Below are 23,178 nucleotides of genomic sequence, written 5' to 3'. Positions count from 1 at the left end.
GCGTTTCCACGTTGAAGCTGTGAAACTTTTTACTTTGCCCACCCCATCACCACGCGCGGCCGACGTTCGAAAACGTTCGCAATCAATAATTCAACGACGACCATCATCATTTTCAAGAGCCTTGGTGGCCCTCCTCGGAAGCTTGGTTGAGATTTGTTCGAAGATGGATGAGGGAGCAAAAGAGCGACTTTAACCTAAACGGTAGCTATTATTTAACTCCAGCACCCCCAATTTCTTTCTCGCTTAAATTGAGGCTTCTTACACATCCATTGGGTGCGCATGCAATGCAGGAGGAGTAAAGGACGGAAATAATAGATAATTCAAAATTCAGCGAAAGTTGAAGGGGGGGAAACATACGCTTCCAAAAGCTAGGAATTTACCCACCCAGCATCGGAGAAGGTTATAATCTACGCAAACTTCACTTCATGAAGTGTCTCACTACACCTCGTTTGCCCTTAAACCAACACCCGCCTAACCTCAAGCGACCGCGAATGTAGGTTTGAAAGCGAAAACCGTCACGATCTGTGTGGATGAATGAAAATTACGAAAATACTACTTTAACCCCCACACAAACACACATAAATAAATACTCGTCGCTGTAAATAGTGTAGAAAAAATGGAGAAAAACGGTGGATAAGAAGATAAGTGGAGGAAATGCTTCGCTTTTCTTCACCAGATGCGCATCGACGCTTTTCTAGACTATCTAGAGACGATCATTAGGATGATGATGATGATGATGGTGTTGTTGTCTGTGGCCCAAACATGGCAGATATAATGCATCTGTAGCATATTTTGAGCTACTTTTTGAAGGAAAAGAAAAAATCCTTGAGACAAACACACACAGTGGCACTAATTGACAGCAAAAGATGGAGCGCACTTGTTGTTTGAGCATTTCCACGAACTGAATGTTTAGAGCAAAAACTTTCTCGCAAGCAGCGGAAGGAGCGGAAGATAAAATGTATTTTTTTTTTTTTGAGAAAAAAAGCTTCACGATAAAGTTAAACAAACTTCAGCCAAGGAGCAAATCAACGAACGTCCTTTGAAGTAGCTTTATAATATTGCTTTTTAAGTGATTGATTGACCTTACCGAGGGCGCACCCATACATGCATACATGCCTCCTTGCTCGGGCACGTGTCCCTGTGTATACCCATCATTCATACTTCAGAGGAAACTTTTAACAGCACAACAAAAAAGACAGGCAAAATATGGGCTTCCTTTGGAAGAAATGGATGCTACACGTGCACCAAGGATCAGAACATCAGAAAACAAGATTTCGTACAAACTTTCGGTGGGCTTATCGTACCGGCGTAAGAGTCACACATCCAGCACGACGGAACACGTGTTTGCTAGCAGGTGAATGATAAAAAAGATGAACATTTTCCCGGCCGGTGTCCTAAACCGGATGAAAGGATTACCTTCTTTCCTTCAGCGAGCGATTACAGTGGATGTGTGTCGTAGTAAGGCTTGCCAGACACACCAGTGTAAAAGCATTGAGAACTGCCTTCAGATGAAAGTTTCTATCAACATAAGGGTAGAAAATTCTAAACACGTGAGCTAAATGATGGATTTTACCTTCATTTCTTTGCGTTTAATCAAAAAGAGATCAAAAAACATCCATCAAAACCAGGCACCTCTGGTGGGTTCAAAGTTTATCAAGACTTGATCGATTGACGTGTGGGGAAATGGAAGTAAAATAACTGGATAATGATGGCCACTTTCCCAGCCGCTGACAGACACTCGGTTAAGGTGAAAAATACTCCAAGCTAGGCACTCTCGCAAGGACGCTATTTCTCCTTTCCAAACCCGCAGACACGCCACGATGGGGTGATGGAGTGTGTGTGTCCGTGGGTGTGCAGAAATCGATTGTCGTAGGCCTTACTACTGTGCCGGAGGGGCTTTTGCAGCATAAGCGCTACAGTTCCGTCATTTTTCTTCCGCGCCATGGTGACGAAGGTGACGTGTTTTCTACTACCATGGAGAGGGATGTATCCTCCTGCACCCACCCACCGGGACACGACAAGGTTGTCCTTGGACGTATGTGTCAGTGCTTTTTTCTTCTTATGCTTTCACGAAACGAAACAAAAAAAAAGCAATACGACCAAGGCAGACGGAACCGGCAGCGCAAAAAGGGACGATGATTTTCCGCCCATCGCGGAAACGTTACACCACACCCTACCCTACCCTCCCTTCCTTCTCGCTGATGCTACACTTCATGTTGGAATAGGTTGGCCACAGATACGCGATTCATTCATTGAGCTAGGACGCAGTGCGCGTCCGTTTGTAAGAAGAATTTTATTTGCTGTGTGCATGTAGTAGTGATGACAAGCCGGGACCGATATTTCCCATCTAACACCCACAGCCCAGCAAAATTGAAACCATATTTTAGCATAACGCAGTACTACATAATGTTGCCAACTACTGATTGGTGTGGAAGTAAAGTTAATTAAAAAAGCACGAATCCTTTCTAGGAGAAACGATTGGATTGGGTTGGGCTGTTGGGCCGACCGTCTGGACGCGCCCTTCTGCCGAAGCTTTGCAGGGTTGGTGGCCTACAAAAAGCCACCCAGCACCATTACCAGCATAGCTCGCTCCCCAGCAGGCAAGGACTAACACACACACCAACATACAGGCGTGTCCATGCAGTCGGCTGCAATAAAGGGGAGCGCGCACGAAGGACGATGGAGATACTCCATTTCGTTGTGGAGCTTGTGTGGAGTCGCCCAGTCTGAGGTGTTATTCCGGTCCTATCCACTGTGGTGTGGAGCTCGGTGTGTTTGTGTGTGAGTGAGTGAGTCCCCCAACACACACACACACACACACACACACACACACACACACACACACGAACAAGGACGTACCGGGACGAAAAGCCGAACGATTCCGAACTCGAAAATGCTCGTCCTGCGTTCAAGTCAACTTGAAAATACTCTCTCGCATGTCTCTCTCTCTCTCCCTTCGACGTACACACGCTTATTGCGCTCTCGCACATTCCAGCAAGGATATGGAACAACACCCACGCGATTTCGGTGATAGAGCACCCCAGGAAAATGGCACCAACACCAAAGAACCTGCACCCGCATACCGTGTGCCGTAGTCTGCATTCAGGCGAATAACACACACACACACACACGATGCCGCCGTTCGTCTGGCACAATTTCCATTCCGATTATGTTGCACGCTCCCCCTTCGCTAACCCTTCCCCGTCCCCACCCACAGCCCCGGGTACTACGGGAGTGTGTGAAAAGTCCACAAAAAGAAGAGCCTTTTCCACGTACAATTGAAGGTGGTTTTGTTGCATGCAGCATCCACCAGCAGCAATGTGAAACTGTTGAGCTTTGGATGCAGGTTGAGGGAGAAGTGCTAGTACAATTGCCCCTCGAAATTGCGAAATGGGTACACTTTTCCCATCAATTTTCATTTATCACACCGAGCTTCCCGTTTCGGATTGAGAAGTAATTGTTTTTGTGTGTTTTTTTTTTTACTACTACAACCGAAACACACACCAAACCCAAACAACGGAAACACACATGGAAGAGGGCTGCGCAATGCATTCCCGGCAGCAAGGGTGAACCCACTCCCACACCACACCACACACCCGGAATTGATTTACGACGAGCGAAAACGAGCGTGAATATTACCGCGTTCAAAACGCCACAAATTTTCGTCCGAAAATAACGCCGATTGCGCTTGGGAAATCTCCTTCGTCTAGCTTCTTGCGCCTATTATGCGCTTCGGAAGGGCTGGCCACACGTTTTTTATGGGGAAGAGACGGGAGATAGAGTGAAAAAAAAACAATCCACCCCCGAAACCAGAAAACCAATTGTCGGAAATTGGAAAATATGATATTTATTTCCACGCACGACGCGGGATACACCGCTTTACCCGCTCCGTTTAGGGGTTTTTGCGTAACGAAGATGCTTTGTCGAGGATGGGTGAACGTTACGCCCTTTATGTGCCACCCCCTCGCCCCTTCCCTCCTCCACTAAGTGTTGCAATCTGCAATAAAATACCGCAAAAGAATGGTGGCGGCACGCGGCGGCATCTTTATTTCCCTTGTTTCCATATGGTGGGTACGCTCGGTGGAGGAGGGGAAGGATTGTGTGTCTCTTCTCATTTTGAGCTATTTTTGAATTGTTAATACACTCACAGGCATGTTTATTTCGAGTGCCATTTTTTATGAAAAGGAATGTAGGTAGAAGAGGAAGGTCTATGCTTTGGGAAACAATTGCCAAAAGATATGTTACAAAGTGGGCAAAATATGGCATTGTAAAGAGGTTTTTATGACTAACATTTTTGTACTTCACCAAATAGTGGAACAAACATAAAAACAAAAAACAGTACAACAACCCTACACCATTCGTCAGGTTGGCATGGTGATTAAACCGTGAACGAGTTGACTCCCTGCAAGGTCAGAGATAGTTCGTTTCTCATTCGTATCCTGGCATATGTCGTAACATCCTAATCACACTAAACTCTCTGTACTATGTGTAACTTGTTACTTACCTCTTTTTTCCTCAAACTCTGCTCCAACGTTTGCTGTACTCCTTTCGGGGGCTCAACAGCTACACAGTCGCACACTGAACTCTGAACTACGCTTTTTTGTCTCGGAACAGCTGCACCTTAATCTGCACTCACTTTGGTCAGGGAGGAAGGAAGGAAGGCCTCGGGGCACTAACTTCACAAACACTCCAAAAAACATAAATTTATCACCAAATTCCTTGCAATCTGTGTGTACGAATGTAACAATTTTGTATCGCTACAGACAACATACAGAAAAAAGCAAAACACTACTTTTCAAAACTCTACACGCACCACCACAATGCACTATCAATCAAACACGGAGAAACACTTCCGGCGGCAAACACAATCAGCATCACTGCAAAACAGAGGCACAACGTGGGAAGAGATTAAGGGCAAGAAAACGATTGTATGGGAGCAAGAAACAAAAAATAAGCAAGAGACACGGGAAGCAAAGCAGGCATTTGTTTATCACTCGCCACACACTGCTGGACCATACGGCGTGTATGGAAGAAGAACGCACCAGCACACACACATACACCCAAACAGCCAGAAGTATGTGCGCATAGTTACCCATACACAAACACACATTCACACACGGGCATCAGAACGCAGGATAGAAGAGTGTGTTTAGGGCGTTGTTTTGATTTGTTCCATTGCTTTTACACTACAGAGGGGACAATTAACAAACGTTACCGCAAATTTTCATTGAAAATGGATTGAAATTTACTTTCTTCTTCGCTTTCAGCACTGTTCACGGGTGCACCAAAGTGAGAGAAACTTGAGCGTCGTTGACACGGATGCAATAAATAGTGCCACGCAGCAACCAGTGTGCGGGAACGGGATAGCGTGAGCAACACACAGAAGAATAGAAAATCGAACAACGAAAAAGAACACAAGAGTTGATTTGTTTTTTTTTTCGATTTGACCTCACACGATGACGAATTTCCAAGGCATTCACTTCCGAACTGTTGGCACAAGGTTTGCACGGAATGCAACAACACCCAACAACACAACAGAACACCATTTACTTCTCGGGTTTAGGATTGGCGCACACACTGACACTCGCACTGTTTTGTACAAGTAATTGGAACACACACTCATGCGTTGATTTCCGTTCTTATTACGATATTTCTATCACAAAATCATCATTATTTCGTTTTTCGAGTATTTCTTCCGAAGAAATCTACTACAAATCCACAATAAGGCTAGACTCCGTTCGATGGCACCGAAGCTGCAATTGGACACACACACACGCACACTTGTTTACACACTCGACCCGTCGCATGCTTCTGACGCATTGCTCCTTTGATGGTGTGGCTGGGGATGTGTGTATTGTTGGCAGACAGCAATATAGAAAGCAGCCGACATCACACGTACAGCTCCACACACACACACATGCCAATCATACTCACTACAGCACGCACCACACACAAGCATAAAAACCATTTCTAGATGCTTCAGCAATCGCGCTCCCAAGCGTGTGTGTATAGACGCAACACTCGGTGCAGCAGTGGTAGTGAACGCTACGCGCGTAGCGCTGGCCGAACGGGATTTAAATGCACCTACACCTACAGTCCTAATGTCGATTCGAAGGTGTGGAGACTGATGGGCAAAACACAAACCTAAATTCAACGGACACTGCCTCCGCACCAGCAGGGAAAGTTGATCGTACACTGAGGTATGCAATCGATTATGCGTAATGTTACAGGGACTGTTTTAAACACAAAAACACTCGGAAAATCGCGGACGCGACAGACGCACATCCGTACGCTTTGACTTTTGGTGAGTGACAAAAAAATGGCTGCCACAACAAACACTCACAGCAAATCTGGTCCCTTCGCGCGAAAGCGAGACACACTACCCGGGGCGCTGGAAAGAGATGCCGCTAGAGCTGCGTTTACCGCAAATCGCCGAACAATGCCCGAAATGCCCACTGTGCGAGTAGAGTTTTGGCCACCGCGTTCCCAAGTAACAAAATGGAACAGCGTTCAACTGGCATGGGTTTTAATTAGGAATGAAATAGCAATGGTGGACTGAAACGCCGTTCGATTTGCGTATTGTACTGCTTAAGTCAATAGCAAATTATAAAGCAAAAAGCTCTTTTGATTACAGAGTTGACTTGCAAGATGTGCTATACGAAGTGAAATATTTTGACCAATTCAAACCACATGATGCTCTAGTGTGATTCAACATGTATATCCTTCTCTTTTTTTGACTCATGAGTAAGGGAGAAAGAGCGAAATGAGAGAGGCAGCATAGGAAATGGTGCAACAGTACCACAGTATATCTTTTGAACAATTCATAACTGAGCTTCTAAACAATCTTTTACAAGTAGCTAAGGTTAAATACATCTATTATTCTTCTACATAAATCAAACATTCATACACGAGGGTAGTATTTCAAATGGTCCCAATTTCCAAGTTTAGGACCAAACACGTGCCTTTAACGTTTGTATACGACCGCAAATCAATTAAAAATGTGTAAAATGAACTCCAAACAAATTTAAAAAACCATTACCAATTTGTTCATAAAACGTCTCCAGTTTTGCCCGCACCACTTTTAAAGATCCTCATAAATCTGAGACCTATTAACAGAACGTTCAAAAGCCGCCCTCGCAGAGAATCATTATTTATCAACAATTATCTGTTTGTAGACTGATTTAAACAAATTGAACCCAGCTTCTCATACGTTTTCAGCGTCATTGGTACATTAAAACCATCAATTGTTAGTTCTGAGCCGAACAAAATGCCCACAGGGAAACAGCTGTTACGGGCAGCCATCCATTTTCATCCAGAAATCGAATCAATTTGATCATTCGTCGTATGGTCCAAATAAGGGACAATAAGGGTACATTCGATTGGTGGTAATGATTGAATTAGTCACTTCAGTTCCGTACGCGTCGCCGTTCTCCTGATAAGTCCGTCGGCCCGACGACACACGCAGAACACACCATTCTGGTGGTTCTGGCATTTTCCCACCGTAACATTAGGACCAACATCGTTCAATCCCCCTTTGCATTATTTCCATCATTTTCTAACACCCGTATGCTTCCGTAATAGAATTCCGCTGAAAACTGATCTCCCTCCGCTCAACTTAGAATCCCGATTGTTCCGTCCCGCTAATGGATGAATTTTCTTATTAGCACCCCATTCGTTTCCGAGGGCAGTAAAGTCGCCCGCGGTCGGGTGTGTGTGTGTCATGCTGGGCGCGTGGCGGTTGTGCTGTCTCGACACCTCTCGGCAAATCGTCGGCTGCGTTTCCGACAAAACTAAACACAAAACGGTGTGTAAAAGGAAACGGCGAATAGAACGGACGAGGGCGAATAAAAAGTGCCTCGACCGATACATCATTCCATTTCCTGCGTAAAAAAACGGACAAAACCCTAGCCCAACCCCAGACACGCCAGACGTAGCGACCCGTAGTTTTGTGATGATGATGATGATGATGATTATGATGCGATTTGGCCTGACTCAAGGCTAACACGCAATACACGGGGTTTCGCGTCGCATCAGGACTAACGGCGTAATGGTCGATGGACGACGCTTGCCCTTGATCCTATTGCCAGGACCTCACCTTTACTTTGGTTCCCCAATTCTATCCCGATCGTCTGATATCGCCACATCGGTAGCCCAATGGTAGTCAAAATCTAGGCCAACCCCCTAGACCCGCCTTAGTAGCAGAACAGCGTACGAAAAGAGCTGTTTTTGGGTAATTAATGTAACATTCTGGAAGGAAAACGGGGAATCGACGCTTACTCCTGTCCGGTTTAGCAAAACGAGACAAGGAATGTGTAATTCACGTAAAAAGAATGCAATCCGGGGGTTTGTTCGCAGCCGATAATAAAGACATCGATATATACTTCCGCTTTTATGTATCTTCGTTCGAAAGGACGGCGGAAGCAGTTCCCTCTTTATCACTCAATGTCGCAGAAAGTGAGTAAAAATCGTATTGTTCCCTAATTTCCAATATTGAAGGACAGTGGGTTACGAGGGTCACAAGCAAAAGTAGTAAAAAAATGGAACGATAACCCGCGATAACGATTATCTCTACTCTGTCTCGCCCGGAAGCGTCCTTTCCTGCGTTACACGGCACGACAACACATTCTTCCGGTCCTCAGCTGGGAAACCGCGCTCGTGTCCCTTTTTTTGTGTAGCACTCATTCGGTTAATGTTTTCCCTATGTCCCGCGCGCTGGTTTTTGGGGGTCGTTTGGGTCAGGTATATTGTTCTTTATGACCCTCCTTTATGTTCTCTCCTGTACCTGCGGAATGATTTATAATGCGCTTAGGGATAATTAGAAAAAAGAAGCCCCTTTTCTAGTTGGATTCTAGTTGGTTTGTTTGGACTTCGACTTGAAATATTCAACCCATTTTCAATATATTCGATGCTTCACCTCCTCGTCGTTGATTTCTTTCACTCGATTCATGGAAGTATCCTGCGCCTTGTAATGTACTCTTCTTTATTGTTAATCCTTCCAACAACCGTTCCACCGTGTCTTCAACGGACCATTGGCCTACTTTCCCTTCTTCTGACGCTTCGCTAACGCACGCTTCTTACGCTGGATGTTCTTCAACCTGGCCGCCTTTTCGCGTGCCATCTTCGTCTCCTTCTCCATGCGCTTCTTCACTATCTGCTCGGGCGTCTTCAGGTCCAGATCGCGCAGCTTGCGCAGATCGGCCTTCGCATTGTGCCGGCCCCAGTGTGTGGTGGGGTAGTGGCGCTGTACGATCGGTGCACTCGGTGCCGCCCCATCCCCATCTTCCTCGTCCGACTGTTGCGCCTGTTCCGCGAGCAGCTTCTCGTCCAGCTTCGTACGCTCCTTCCACTTGTCGTACCGGCCCGTCTTGTACGAGGCAGCAATCCACACCCCGTGCTCGGTGCGTATCTTGCCCGCCTTCGGGTTTTCCACGTTCACCATCTTCTTCTTCTTCCTGTCCCACTTCTGCAGCTGCCGGTGCATCCGCTGTCCCTCGGCCGTATCGCCCACCACACTCAGCTCGGCCGAATTGGCCTGACGCGTGAAATTATCGATCGCGTACCCATCTTCATCGATCGCATCCTTCGCTTGGTACGCGATAAAGTGCTCCTCGTCACGGACCGGACCCTTGCGACGTTTCCCGCCAGCACCGCTTTGCTCCTCCTCATCATCCGCCGCCGCCGTTACTTTGCTCTTCTGCTTCTCCTGCTCTTCCTGCTCGAGCTCGGCCAGCTTACGCTTATGCTTCTCGATCTTTGCCTCATCCGCCTCACGCTTCTGCGTCATCGCAACCAGCTCACGGGCGTGCGCTTTCGGGTTGAGCTCGAAAATGGTCGCATTCGGGCGATAGTTTTTCATACGCGCCAGGAAATCGTTCCTAAACGCGTCCGCATCAACCGTGGGCTTGCTGTTGGAGCTTTCCGCCTTTTCCTTCTCTTGCTGCTCCTTCTTTTCCTCTTCCTTTTTATCCTTCTTCTTCAACGAAATGGGTTTTCCCTTTTTCCATCTCTTCCCTCTGGCTCCTGCCTCGGGCTCGGCCTTCTCCTGCTGGAAGTCTTCCAGCACTCCCAGCTCGTCGATTTTAAACTGTTTCGCTCGCTTGTTCGAGGCGGCCGATGCGGCCGGTCGCGTTACGATGTACTGCTTGTACGCATTGTTACTCACCCGATACGCCGTCGCCAGATCGACGTGCCGTACGTACTCCTGCACCAACAGGTGCTCCGTTTCCTGCATGTCCGGTGGCACGATACCCATCGTCTTCCGATCGGCCACATCGAGCGGTCGGTTCAGAAACATGTGCAGATCAATCAGATGGGCCACGTCGTCGTTGGAGAAGATGGTATACGCCATTCCGCTGCGCCCAGCACGCGCGCAACGTCCGACACGATGGATGAACAGTTTCGGTTTGCCCGGGAAGTGGAGATTTATAACAAAGTCCAGCGTGGGGATGTCGAGACCGCGGGCCGCAATATCCGTCACGACCAGCACGTTCACCTTGCGGTGGGTAAACTTGGCCGTATTAATCTTACGCGCCGATGCATCCAGACCGGAGTAAACGTGACTGTTCGGGACACCTGCTTTGGTCAGCATCTGCAAATGGACAGCGGTCATTGAGGAGCAAAGGACAGTGAAAACAGTTTTCACCACTTACCAACGATATCAGCTCCACGTGATGCTGCGTTCCGGCGAAAATGACCGTTTGCGCTGTGCTTGGGATAACTTCGCGCAACAGCACCAACAGCGTGGCGTACCGTTCTGCCGGTCGGCAATAGATGTACTTCAGGTCGAGCGTATCCGGTATTTTCGATTCCACGTCCAATCGTATCAGCACCGGCTGGCACAGTCCCGCCGTAGCAAAGTCCACCATCAGCTTCGGCAGCGTCGCACTGAACAGTACCATCTGGCGCGATTCCGGCAGTCGCTTGATTGTTTCCGTCAACTGCTCGCCAAAGCCCATCTCGAACAGCCGATCTGCTTCGTCGAACACACAGTACTGGACCGAGTTAAGCTTCAGGTCCATCTCCACGCACAGATGCAAAAATCGACCGGGCGTAGCGACAATCACATCCGGCAGCGTGTGTACGGCTGCGAACTGCGAGTCCATCGAGTCGCCACCGAGCACCAAAATCGCCTTCAGATCCATGAACCGGCCCAGCTGCTTGATGAACTTGTACGTCTGTATGGCCAGCTCACGGGTGGGCGAGAGGATCAGCGCTCGAGCACCGCCGCCCGCCTTTGCCTCCCGTTGCTTCAGCCTCTCGAACATCGGAATCAGAAAGCAACCCGTCTTGCCGGAACCGGTCTTTGCCATCGCCACCACGTCGCGCCCATCCAAGATGATGGGAATGGTTTTGCGCTGGATCGGGGTCGGGATCTTGTAGCCCATCTTTAGGATACCCTTCAGTACCGGCGCACTCAGACCCATCGCCTGAAATCCACCCGACTTTTTCTTGCCCTTCTTGCCACCGAATCCGTTCCCCTCATCGTCGTAATCTACTTCGGCTTTGTGCAGCGAAAAGCCGGGCACCTCGTCCAGTGCCAACGCACTCATTTTGAACCACAAATTCACCTACAAAACTGGGAAACGATTTTTGTCCGGCCACACAGAAACACGAGGTTTTGTTGTGCGGTGGTGTTTACGTCTGCATGCGTTTTTTTCTGTCCGCTGTCAAAGTGACAGCGTGTGTGTTGTACTAAAAATCCATTTCGTTGACAGCTCCCAGCCATCAGAAGGCTCGTGCCTTCTCGCTCTCACGCGAGGTACGCCGGTATGTTGGTCAAAGCGAGAAAGCATGTTAGCTCCAGCTGGCGGTGCTTCGATCGACGCTCTTTTACCGCTGTAAACAATTGTCCCGAAATAGCTTCTACCGGTAAAATATAAACAAACGAATTTTGCTTCATTTTCACCCCAATAGTTGAATATTTCATAGATTACAGTATTTATGAGTGCAATGGACAATAGCAGTGATATTACGGACAAACCCGCCGAAGTCATGGAACATAAGGAATCTCCCAACGCAGAAGAGAACCACCCCGAAGGCGCACAAGCAAAACAACCAGAAAGTAGCTCAGAAGGTGCAGCCACTTCCGAACAAACAAATACTCCTCAAGAGGAAACCAAACAACCTGCCAGCAATGAGCCCGAAGAGGAGGATGAAGCGAAGCTGCAGGAAAAACTGCAAACCCTCAAAGGCGATCGGATCGGTGAGACGATGTACTCGGAACGGTTCGTCCTGTCGACCATCCTGAAGCTCTCGAAGCAGGGCAACCGTCTGCTGGAAGAGGACGAAGAGTTCGAACAGGATCTGTGCAATCTGTGGGACATGACGATCGAACCGGACGTGGTACGTTTCCTACTGGAGCAGGAGGTGATTGAACTGTTTCTTGCACTTGCCGCCGAATCCGAGGACTTCCGGTTGATCGAGATCCTGTTTGGCATCATCGGCAACATGTGCTGCGTGGAGGAGATGCACGAACTGTTCTATCGCCAGTCCGCCCTGCTAGTGACTTTCTGTGACTTTCTCTCCATATCCGATGCGCCCGTGCTGGTTCAGCTGATGCGCACCCTAACGACCCTCTTCGATCGGTCGGACGATGAACGGTTCCACTGGTTTGGCGTGATGAAAAAGGTCGACAATCTGACGGAAAAGCTCGCCCTCATCCTGGCCACCAGCACGAACCGAGCGCTGCTGGAGCATACGGCCGAGACGGTGAACGCAATGATAAACCGTTTCACCGAGGCGGAAGTAGATTACGCGCAACTGAACGAGTTTTATCGTTTGTTTGCAAAGAGCTGCCTGCTGGAGGGACTGTTCGAAGCGTTCAAACAGTTGTACCCCTTGACTGGACGCGAAACCGAGGGCACCTCGGGAGGGTTTGATGAGGAAACATTAACGCTGAAGGATATTAAAACGATGCGTCGCTTTCTCGAGATTCACGAGCACTTTATCGTGAATGCGAACGAACTGTACGAAGCGTACGTTAGCGAGGTGGACCAGTGCGTGCATCGGGTGCTGTGCTCGTTCGTGAAGGAGAGCGTACTGTTTCCGGTTACGAAGAATCACATCTGCATCTTTGTATCGATCAGCAATATTTACAGCGGCATTATGTACCACTTCCGGGCGGAATCGTTCATTTACATGGTGAAAATATATGACCAACTGGCGGAGGCACTGAAAAATCCACCACAACAGGAAGAGCCCTCTAATGCGGCGGAGAACAACGGTACGGCGATGGACGAGGAAGACGCCGCAGACGATGGCGGAGAGTTTGATGTGGAAACGGCCTGTGCGGAGGTACGGGAAGCAATCTTTTTCCTCGTCGGTCCAATCGACGAGCAAATCATACGGGCGGCCATACAGATGGGACAGCTGAAGGAGTCCACCTTTGAGCAGATGTGCCGAGAGTTGCGAGAAACGATGGATGGGGAGCCGTTGCTGTACCAAACCTGTGCCAAGCTGATGAATGCGGTCCGATCGACGGGTGCGGATGAAAGCGACATTCCAATGCAGCAATCCAACAACGAGGAACAGTAGAGGATACATTTAAGCAACTAACATCAATACACATGTTTAAGTCGCATTTCGAATGATTATAAAAAAAACGCTAATGTAATGACTGCCATTTGGAAAAACATCTCACAAAGTTGATTGCCTTTCTAAGTCTCCCCTTAACAAACGTCCGAATCTTGGAAACATTTTAGCAGCAAGTCCCACGACGATGCGGGCACCGGTTCACCTTCAGCTTTGCCCTTGCGCAACTCCATCAGCACACGATAGGACTCCAACAGCACGGCACTTTTTTCCGGCAGTATGCGACTTATCACACGCACCCAGTTCCCCCGTACGGCATCGTACAGCGGTAATAGCACCGTTGCCATCGATACCACATCTTCCCTCGTCGCCAGGCGCAATAGATGCGCCAGCGAAAGGCACAACTGTTCCTGCAGCGAGTCCCTTCGCTTGTACTCGTTGTAATCTACCAAATTGTCCGACTGCTCCAGTGCCTGCAGCAGAGCCGCCCAGGTCTGGTGGAAAAACGCACCATAGTGCGCTCGCCTGCCAATGACCGAAAGTGCTTGGGCAGCATTGATGCGTACCTTAAAGTTGGGTGAACTGACGACCGTTTCACAGAGCGCAGGAAACACTCGGCGTTCCCAGCTTCCGCCGCCTGCACCGGGCAGGAAGACGGTTTCATTTTTCATCATATTCCCCAGCGCGTAACAGGCGTTCCATTTCACCTTCACGTTGACCGTGCTGGAAACGGTTACGTTCTGTATCAATCGTTCGATCGCCTCCTGATACAGACTGGTCCATGCCGGTTGTTCAAGCTGCGCGGGGCGCAACAAGTGCAGCACATTGCCGATCGTGCGTACAGCGTTGCTGCGAACCTTATCGTTATCCTTTGCGGATTCCAGTGCCACCTCTAACGTTCGTCGCATCATGTCGTCACTGATCATGACGGAACTATCCTCCAGCGCGGTTGATTCGTGCTGAAGATGATGCTGCTGATTCAGTATCAACGCATCGGTGGCGTTACCAAGCGACCAGCTTGTTTTGATGCGGGCCGTTAGGTTCGGGTCGCGCATTATCCTCAAGATCGATTCGATTGTGTTTTCCACATAGCACACATCGTCCCGCAGGGAGGGAAACAGAATGTACACCGAGAGGGTGCGTGCTGCCGCCGACGATACGGCACTATCATCGTCAAAAGTGCATCCAGTTAATAGTGAAATCAGGGCGAGTTGTCGATCTCTCTGCAATGAAGATCATATCATAGAGTAAGTTCAAAACGGTGTGCATTATGGTCAGAACCTTATCCTGTGGGTCTATCTTACCGGGAACTTTTCGTACACATGGACACCGATGTTTCCAAGTGCGTCACAGCACACGGAGCGTAGCGTGGCTATAAGATACACATCCTGTATCTGCTCCGTCACAGTGGGCATGATGGTGGTCCAGAATTGAAGTGCCACATCCAACAGTTCCGGGTCGATTTTATCTGTTAAAGAAATTTACATTGATTCACTTGAACGGAGAGACACTCTTTTAAAATCTCACCTTCTAACAGAAGTGCCGTGTGTAAGGCATGTCCCAGCAGGTCCAGCAAACGACCAGCATACAGCTTAATTTCGGACAATGGATCCCCGAACGCATTCACCAACGCCTGTGCTACCATTGGAAGATGGTCAGCAAGCAGTGAGAAATGGCTGCTCATTGCACACAGCACCTGAAGACATTCCATGCGAACGGGCATCACTGAGCAGGCGACGCCATTTACTCCCAAATTTTCCAACGTAACCTGTAGCAACCAGGACATGCTGCTTCCTCCTCCGTCAGTGTTTTCGTTCGGCGTATCATCTTGTTTCGCTTCCGAGGGTTCCTCTTCCTCTGGCTCAGAATCCTGTGCTTCCTCTTCCTCGTGCTCCTCTTGATTTACCTCAAGATCAAATCTGGGAAATGACGAAACAATTAAAACAAAATCCAACATCTTCACCGATAACAAACACCACTTACGCCTTTGCAACCGGTTTACTGCGTGCCACGTTGCCGGTCGGTGCCTTTGCCAGCCTCTTGATTCCCACCAACCCGGCAATCTCTTCCGTCATGTCCGCCACGGAAATCAGAAAACCCATCACCATCAGGGCGGCCACTTTTATCGTTGGATCGCGGTGCCGCACCAATGGCCGCACTATCTTCACGAACCGGCTCGCAATTCCGACCCGCAAACGATGAAACGGAGTCGCCTGGATGAACACCGTAAGACCCTTCAGCAGCTGCGTCAGCACGGTGAGGTCACTCTCGAGCGTGAGGGCTTGCGTCAGCATGGCGTACATTTCAATCACCATGTTGCCGAGCGTAACGGAAAACGGTGTAAACGATACGAGCGGTTTCTTGCTACTTTCGGCCTGTATAAGGAACGGTTTTGATTTGTAGAGCAGAAACGAGGTTGCTTGGATGGCCGCTATGCGACACTTGGGCGATGGGTCCCGCAGCACACAGTTCAGCAGCGACACTGTGGCGGGTGTGCGAGTTTCATCGGGAAACAGTGCATGCCAGTAGCCGAACATGATGCGCTTCTCGACGTGCTGTGCTAGCGTTCCGATCAGCACCAGTGCGGCCTGCCGCAGCTTTGCGGAACGGTGTCGCTCGATCTGTGCCCGGGAAGAGGTCGCTTCGGTTTCGGAGTAATCCGAATCGCTCGTTTGATAGCATCCAGCTAACGGTGGTTGACACTTGGAGGACCCTGTAAGAGTAATCCTTTCCCTTTAAACACTGTACCACAACCAAGCCAAAATTCTACTTACATTCCAACACGATGCTTGCCTCCGAATACGGTTGCCGGTTGATATCACCATCGGACGGTTGTTTCTCTCGATTTCCTGTCCCACTGTTTCTTGCCCCACCGCCACGTTTGTTCTTGGGATGAGTTCGCGTTTTACGCGTCTTGGCCGTCTTGCCTCCCTTGCTAATCGGTATGTGTTGCGGTTCGGGGATGCCTTGTTGCGATACCGGCACCCGTTGGGGTAGTAACTTCCCCACATCCGGTATACCGTACATCATGAACGCTTTGGACACTCCAATCAGTCGTCCAAGCTGCGCATTGGTCCACTCACCACCCGACTCATCGAGCGTAACTACAATCCTGAGACAGTTTACTGCCGCCGTTGCCAGACTGTAGTAGGCGAGTTCGGTGAAGGACTCCGTCCGTGCTTTGAATATTAAATCCAACACCGCATTTCCTACGACCGGAAGGTATGGTTCGAGCACTTCAGCACCGAGCAGTTCGGAGCAGATCAGGATTGACTCCAGACAAAGCAAAGCTGCCAGGTAAAGCTCACTCGTGCTACATTGATCGACGAGGGTGGAAGAGACCGTCTTCGGTTCTACTCGCCGATAGTCCGGATCAGTGAGCACGTTGACTAGAATTCCGTTGTTTGATATGAAAAAGTCAAGAAGCTAAAATCAAACAATAACACCAATTACTAATGGTTCGTCATCCTGGATTCACAAAAAGCCTTCCTTACCTTGGAAATATCGCTGCATCGGCGGAAAAGCAACTGCATCGTACCAAGCGCCTCACAGGCCACCTGATAGAACCGTCGCTCGAGACACTTGCGCAACCACACAATCAACCCCAGGGCTGCCGGTTCCGGTAGAACGATTTTCTGCCGACCAACGAGTGATTTGATGAGAAAGCATGCCTTCACCACCAGCGTATCTTCGTGCGGGGGAATGTTGACGAACGATTCCATCAGCCGGACGGGAGAGCGCACATCGCCGATCCTTGCCGCACGATAGTTGAGCCCGTTCAGCTCGTTCAGCAGTGTGTTGATCTCATTTCGATAGTCTGCAATCTGGCTGCCACCGTTCAGAAAGAGGAACTTGGTCGAAAGCTGAACAAATGCCTGTTCCAGCTCCATATGGTGAAAGTACGTGCGTTTCGTTCTACGAGCTGATTTGTTTTGATGTACATACACATACGCGTACACTTTCGCTGGCAACGATGATTCACATTAACCCTTGGATGTTGTTCGTTGGCGACTGTAGAAGGAACAGCTGGCACACGTTTTTAGTACAACTGTGTTGTTAGTTTCCTGTTATTTTCGCTTTGAATTTTGATTTCCCCCCTCCCCCTTTCTGCCCCCAGTTCGTAAAACACAAAATACATCAAGTTCTTCCACTACGATAACTAATTGTTTTTACTGTTTATTTACTTCTTCTTCGACGCACCCCCCATCTCGTCTAGCTGCTGCTTCAGCTCCTTCAGGTCCCTGTCCGGCACGTAGCGAGCTTCCTCCTGCTCCCAGGTGTGCTCGGTCACCTTCAACGTAACGCCTTCCGGTAGGGCCGCCTGCAGTGTACGGAGCAACAGCGGATACAGCGGTGCCTGTACCTTTTCCACCTGCACCGTACGCTCGTAAACGGTTAGCTTATACTCGCTATCGATCACGCTCGAGTTTGGTTTAAACTTTTGCACGTTTAGCTTCTGTGGCGGTTGTGCGTATCCGTCCGCTATCTCCAGATCCATCGAGTCTGCCACATTGTGGATGAATCTTTGGTAGCTTTCCAGCAGCGGATAGTCGTAGCCCTTGATGGTAACGTTGAGCGTTTCGTACAGCGGATATTTCGGTTTCAGCAGCTGAAAAGAGAGATAGAAGAAGGCAAAACGGTTTGTTTAAATGTTGTACTAAAACCGTCCCATTTTAGAACACCGCGCTTTTCATCTGCCATTCAGCTGTCATTCTGGCGGGCGTCGCTTTAACATCAATAAAAATAACGGTCGAAACAGAGCCAGCTCCCTTTACCTGCATCTTCATCCGCGGGCCGTGTTTTAGAGCAATATTTTACACATTCCGAAGCAAACAACAACAAAATGCCACGGCCGAAAAGTGCACCGAGATCACTATCGGAAAGAAAGGAGCGGAAAAGCAAAGCCCGAACATTGCGTAGCCAGGCCCAATCGGATCTGTTTTCTTCCAGCGAGGAGGAAGAAGATGCTTCCCAGCGTAACCGACGCGGTGCAAGTAGCGCAAGTTCACAATCTTCGGGCACACAAAACCGGTCACGCTCGGTCGAGACACCACGTCCAACATCTACACAATCACAATCACAAAGAAGCCAACAGACCGATGAGCCCAGAGCATCACGCAGCGCCGCCCGCCAGCATACACCTTCTTCCACAAGCGATGAAGAGGAGGAAGACGAGGAGGAGCACGATCCATCTCAGCGTAATCGACGAAGTCGCAGCAGCACACGCACACCGTCCGAACCCGTTGCTTCCACCTCACAGCGTCGGTCAGTGTCTGCCGGTCCGCCGGAAGGTGGTTCAACATCACAAAATGTACGACCGAACCGAAAGCCCAGAATAGCACCACTATTGAAGGAAATGCTCAGACTACAGCTATCCTGGCACCATCTCATCCCGAAGGCGAGCTTCGGCCGATTGGTGCGGGAACTGTTTGACCACCGGTTTCGCATCACACCGCAGGCACTGGAGGCATTGCATGAAGCGACGGAAGTGTTTCTCGTGCAGCTGTTTGAGGATGCGTACAAGTGCTGCCTGCACCGTGCCAGAGTGACGCTCGCCCCAAAGGACATTGAGCTGGTAATTATACTACGACGAGGGATCAAATAATTACCTCCAGGTAGTCCGGCTCGTACATGCGATTCGTGCAGGTAAAGGCAGAATGACTGAAGGAACGAGCGCCAGTTCCGGAAAATGCCCGTGCATGGTTGAGAACAGCGGTCTGGAAGGAAGCGGTAGAGCGGTTGAGTTGAAAGCAATAGAACTCAGACACACGATTTTGTATTTTACTATTCTTACCAGCCTGCGAGCCATCATGACCTGTGAATATCAAAACTTTTTTTGTTACTTTACTTATAATAAAAAGTTCTAATTCTCTGCCACGACGGGAACAAACGAGCTGGCCTCCTGGTGGTTTTGTTATTATGTTAACTCTCCTCTATCTGTCAAAAAGCGCGTGTGAGGTTATGTAATGTACCAAAAACACAAACACAGTTGAACATGACGCGAGGGGAATGGAATCGTGTCCAGCTCAGTGTGAATAAAAGTGGCCGTTAAAATGCAATCCGCAGTCCAAAGTGCATGCTTTCGGCAGTTACCGGGCTGCGCCCAAACCTGCACCCGATGGTACGCCACCAGCAATAGACGCAGTGTGCTGCGCCAGGACGTGTCCCGTCTGCCGGTGCATCGTTTCCCGGTAGCGAAGCCGAACGACACCCGCGTGTATGTGTGGGGTTTGGCCGCAACGGGAGCGCTCGGTATGCAAACGTCCCTGAAGAAGCAGGCACAAATTTTCACCGACTTTGTGCAGCATCCAAGCAGGCTAAGCTTTGCCGAAGGACGGCATACCGTGGCGGATGTGGCTGCCGGGTACGGATTCACCGTGTACGTGGTCGAAAAGTCGGACGGGCCGGAAGTGTGGGGCACGGGCATCAACACGGACGGGCAGCTGGGCGTACAGAAAGCACCGGGACCACACAAGAAACCGCTGGAACTGACCATCTACCCGGCCCCGATTGATCTTAGCTCAGCGAAAACGGAACAACGCAATCGGGTAGTCGGAGTAAGCGCTGGACGAGCTCACGTGCTGGCCCTTACCGAGGACGGATCCGTGCTAGCGTGGGGCAACAACGCATACGGACAGTGTGGTCGGAAGATCGTCGCAGAAGAGGATTATTTTCGCAACCCAGTGGTGAACACTATCAGGCTGGAGGAACCGGTTCAAGCCATCGAATGTGGACAGGATCACAGCTTGATGTTGACGAAAGCGGGGCGTGTTTATTCCTGTGGCTGGAGCGATGATGGCCAGGCGGGACAGGGTCGGTACGGGTTGATCGATACGCCCGGTCCCGCGGAGGGCGATATGAAGGGTGAACGGATTGTAAAGGTTTCCAGCAGCTGTGATACAATATTGGCCATTAATGGTGAGTGTGTTACCGGGGGGTAGGACGTTGAATTAGAGCATTAGTTATTAATTATGCTCTCCGTTTCTTACAGATAAAGGAGATCTATTTGGCTGGGGCAATTCGGAGTACGGTCAGCTGGGAGACGTTGCTCAAGACAATCCACAGATTAACATCCCACGTTACCTGCCCTTCGCGAAAGAGTGTGGCAAAATCGTAGACATAGCAGCTGCCGGTTCATACTGCATTGCTTTAAATGGTAATAGGGGAGTGTACGGATTGAAAATACGACATTGTGTGCTTACAAATTGTCTCCTTTTTTCCTTGCAGAACACGGCGACGTATTTTCCTGGGGCTACGGTATCCTTGGCTTCGGTCCGGAAGTGCAGCACCGGCCAACGCCTACCCGCATTCCGCCAGCACTGTTCGGGAGGAATGAATTCTCCCCCAACGCAAAGGTGATCTCGATCGCGTGTGGCATTACCCACTCGGCGGCCATCAATGATCAGCACGATCTGTACATGTGGGGCCACAACCGGTACGCCTGTCTGGGGTTGGGCCACAAAAACGATCAATTCTTCCCGTTGAAAGTAGCACTTAATGCACGCGTACAGAAGGTGACGTGCGGGGTCGATCATACAATTACGCTTTGCAAGGCGTTTGTGTAGGGTCGGAAATGTATTGACTAAGAGCTTTTCTGTAAATACTTTTCTGTAAATGTAATAGGCTTTAGAAATTCAATAGAGTAACGTTCATTTAAACGACTTTAATCACCTTTATTAGCTTTTTCCATTCCTCAAATGCTTCCGACACGAACGGCTTTACTGCTTTCCGTACTTTTTACCGTGCGTAAGGCGCATCAGCAAATCCAGTGCCCATTTCGGGCGATCCTTCGGTACCATATGGCCAGCATTGCGTACCAGTACCTCTACCAGATTGCCCGCCTCCTTCGCGTACCCCGCAATCTCCCCGTCCACTCGCCAGATGTGCCGCGGGGCTTTCTTGTAATCTTCCATGCCGGGGAAGTTCAGCTTCGTGACGTAGTTCATCGTTAGCGGGTACGCCACAATGATGTCCAACTGACCGTTGTAAATGACCACCCGGTACGAGTGCAGCAGCTCATTCAGATACGGCATAACCGACTGCATCACGTCCAGCTTCAGATGATCCTCGACCTTGTTCTCGCCCTCCAGATCGTGGAACGAGTTGTTGCCGACGTGAATGGCACGGCGCGTTTCCGCCAGCTGCAAAAACTTGCCCATATACTCATCCGACGGATCGGGGCTCGTCTGCAGGTAGTTGAAGTACGTCGTGAAGCCGGACGCATTCTTGAACAGCGAGCCGCACGGGTACTGGTCGCCATTGATCAGCTCGTCGAACACGTCGAACGCACACTCAAAGTCCTTCTTGCTGATGCAGTCCCGGCCCTTCGCCTCGTACTGATGGAACTGGTCGCGCGTGTTGCCATCGATCAGCCCCAGCTGGTACAGGTAGTCGCCGTACACGAGCTGATGGAACGGATCGCACAGCCCATTGCCGATCGCAATGCCCTGCATGTTGAGCTTCACCTTCGCGTCGGCATTATGCCGGTGGATGGTATGGGCCACGGCGGGCACATACTTGCCACCGTACGATTCACCCGTCACAAAGAACGGGTGCTGCTGCAGATCGGGAAACAGGGCAAAGAACTGCTGCAGCGCGTTGTGAAGGTTCGCACCGACCTGCGTCTCGTTCGTCGAGTAGCCCTCCTCCTTATCGGTAAAGCTGAACCCCGTCCCGACAGGGTTATCGATGTAGATGAGATGGTGGTTCAGGTGCCAGCTGTACTTGCGCGGCTGCAGCTTCATGTCACTGCGCACCGAGAACGGCCCATTTTCCGTAAACAACCCGTACAGGGACGATGCTCCGGGACCACCCTGCAGCCACAGCACGACCGGTGCTTCGCGGTCCAGCTTGGCCGCAAAGTACCAGAAGAAGAGGTTCGAGTTGGTCGCCTCGTCCACCGTCAGGTATCCCGAGTAGCTCTCAACGTCCGCCGGAATGGCGGAATGGGTCACACGAGCCGCTTGCCGGCCTGCTTCGATCGATTTGTTGGCGATGAAGGGCGTCAGGAACAGGGGCTCGCCGACGTCTTCGTGTGGTGCGTGTGGCATAGCCTTAAACCGGGGGTACGGGTTTATGAACGAACTCTTGGCGTCGATCGCCGTAATGTCCCACAGCCCCAGCAGGAGCAGCGTACAGGGTACGAACAACATGGCGTCGTGAGGATGGCCGCACACTTGCCTTTCTCTGTAATGGCCGATATGTGCGCTAATTGAATTAAACACAATTCAGCAGCAGCAGCAAGCTGTGGTTGCTACGCTTGGGACGGCACAAAGAACACTGATCCACGAACAGGGAAACGACGATCCTCGTCGGGTCGCCTGCACGAACCGAATGGAAATGGAGCGAGAATCGAGATGCCGATGATGATGATGATAATGATGGAAGATTGTTTGATGCTTGGTTGCCATGTATGTGGTGTGTCATTGCTGAGAGAAAGAAGAAATTGATAATGTATGTTTGGAAGAACTCACAAAGAGAGAGGCTTGTAAAAAATACAAATTCAAGATAACGTTTTATGGTAATCGGAAATAGAATGTGCTAACACAAAGTGTACACAAACGGCATTTAAAAATAAACATGCAAATAGAGTCGTAACTGGAAATCCCCTTCTAAAAAAAACCGCGCGCAAAATAGAATGGAAGCGTT

The 23,178-nt window shown here is 49.7% G+C and overlaps 7 protein-coding genes across 9 annotated transcripts in view; 2 read left to right on the top strand and 5 right to left on the bottom strand.

The window, feature by feature from the left end:
• The window catches only part of LOC1269716 (phosphatidylinositol 4-kinase beta), a 95,709-nt gene extending 89,331 nt beyond the window's left edge, over positions 1–6,378 (bottom strand). Inside the window, exons 1-2 of one of the 3 annotated variants that reach the window (XM_061645581.1) lie at positions 6,145–6,378; positions 4,505–4,877 (exon numbers count right to left, since the gene is read on the bottom strand). The gene's annotated coding sequence lies outside the window, so the exon portion shown is untranslated. Of the gene's footprint in view, positions 1–4,504; positions 4,878–5,934 lie in introns of all 3 variants that reach the window. The other 2 variants (XM_061645582.1, XM_061645583.1) reach the window with 2 other exon arrangements.
• A 2,585-nt stretch (positions 6,379–8,963) lies between these two features.
• On the bottom strand, positions 8,964–11,683 carry LOC1269717 (ATP-dependent RNA helicase DDX54). Its single transcript, XM_308366.5, has 2 exons — positions 10,650–11,683; positions 8,964–10,588 (listed from the first exon to the last, which is right to left on the bottom strand). The coding sequence occupies exons 1-2, from the start codon at positions 11,547–11,549 to the stop codon at positions 9,035–9,037; spliced, it is 2,454 nt and encodes an 817-aa protein (XP_308366.4). The 5' UTR covers positions 11,550–11,683; the 3' UTR covers positions 8,964–9,034.
• Positions 11,684–11,782: 99 nt separating this feature from the next.
• Positions 11,783–13,642, top strand: LOC5667374 (uncharacterized). Its single transcript, XM_001687857.2, has 2 exons — positions 11,783–11,868; positions 11,929–13,642. The coding sequence occupies exon 2, from the start codon at positions 11,941–11,943 to the stop codon at positions 13,531–13,533; it is 1,593 nt and encodes a 530-aa protein (XP_001687909.2). The 5' UTR covers positions 11,783–11,868; positions 11,929–11,940; the 3' UTR covers positions 13,534–13,642.
• LOC1269718 (HEAT repeat-containing protein 6) lies at positions 13,622–17,527 on the bottom strand. The gene is made up of 6 exons (XM_308367.5): positions 17,025–17,527; positions 16,305–16,956; positions 15,514–16,243; positions 15,058–15,449; positions 14,835–14,998; positions 13,622–14,753 (listed from the first exon to the last, which is right to left on the bottom strand). The coding sequence occupies exons 1-6, from the start codon at positions 17,418–17,420 to the stop codon at positions 13,668–13,670; spliced, it is 3,420 nt and encodes a 1,139-aa protein (XP_308367.5). The 5' UTR covers positions 17,421–17,527; the 3' UTR covers positions 13,622–13,667.
• Positions 17,528–17,672: 145 nt separating this feature from the next.
• Positions 17,673–19,467, bottom strand: LOC5667373 (large ribosomal subunit protein mL48). The gene is made up of 3 exons (XM_001687858.2): positions 19,325–19,467; positions 19,140–19,247; positions 17,673–18,139 (listed from the first exon to the last, which is right to left on the bottom strand). Exons 1-3 carry the CDS (start codon positions 19,340–19,342, stop codon positions 17,711–17,713), a joined length of 555 nt encoding a protein of 184 aa, XP_001687910.1. The 5' UTR covers positions 19,343–19,467; the 3' UTR covers positions 17,673–17,710.
• Positions 19,468–19,488: 21 nt separating this feature from the next.
• On the top strand, positions 19,489–21,197 carry LOC1269720 (RCC1-like G exchanging factor-like protein). Its single transcript, XM_308369.4, has 3 exons — positions 19,489–20,448; positions 20,522–20,686; positions 20,758–21,197. The coding sequence occupies exons 1-3, from the start codon at positions 19,584–19,586 to the stop codon at positions 21,093–21,095; spliced, it is 1,368 nt and encodes a 455-aa protein (XP_308369.4). The 5' UTR covers positions 19,489–19,583; the 3' UTR covers positions 21,096–21,197.
• LOC1269721 (venom serine carboxypeptidase) lies at positions 21,179–22,682 on the bottom strand. Its single transcript, XM_308370.5, has one exon. It carries the CDS (start codon positions 22,680–22,682, stop codon positions 21,249–21,251), a length of 1,434 nt encoding a protein of 477 aa, XP_308370.5. The 3' UTR covers positions 21,179–21,248.
• Positions 22,683–23,178: the final 496 nt, after the last annotated feature.

The sequence above is a fragment of the Anopheles gambiae genome, chromosome 2 (assembly GCF_943734735.2).
Source record: "Anopheles gambiae chromosome 2, idAnoGambNW_F1_1, whole genome shotgun sequence".
NCBI lineage: Eukaryota > Metazoa > Arthropoda > Insecta > Diptera > Culicidae > Anopheles > Anopheles gambiae.
The sequence above is the reverse complement of the archived record's forward strand: the minus strand, read 5'-3'. Positions and strand labels throughout refer to the sequence as shown.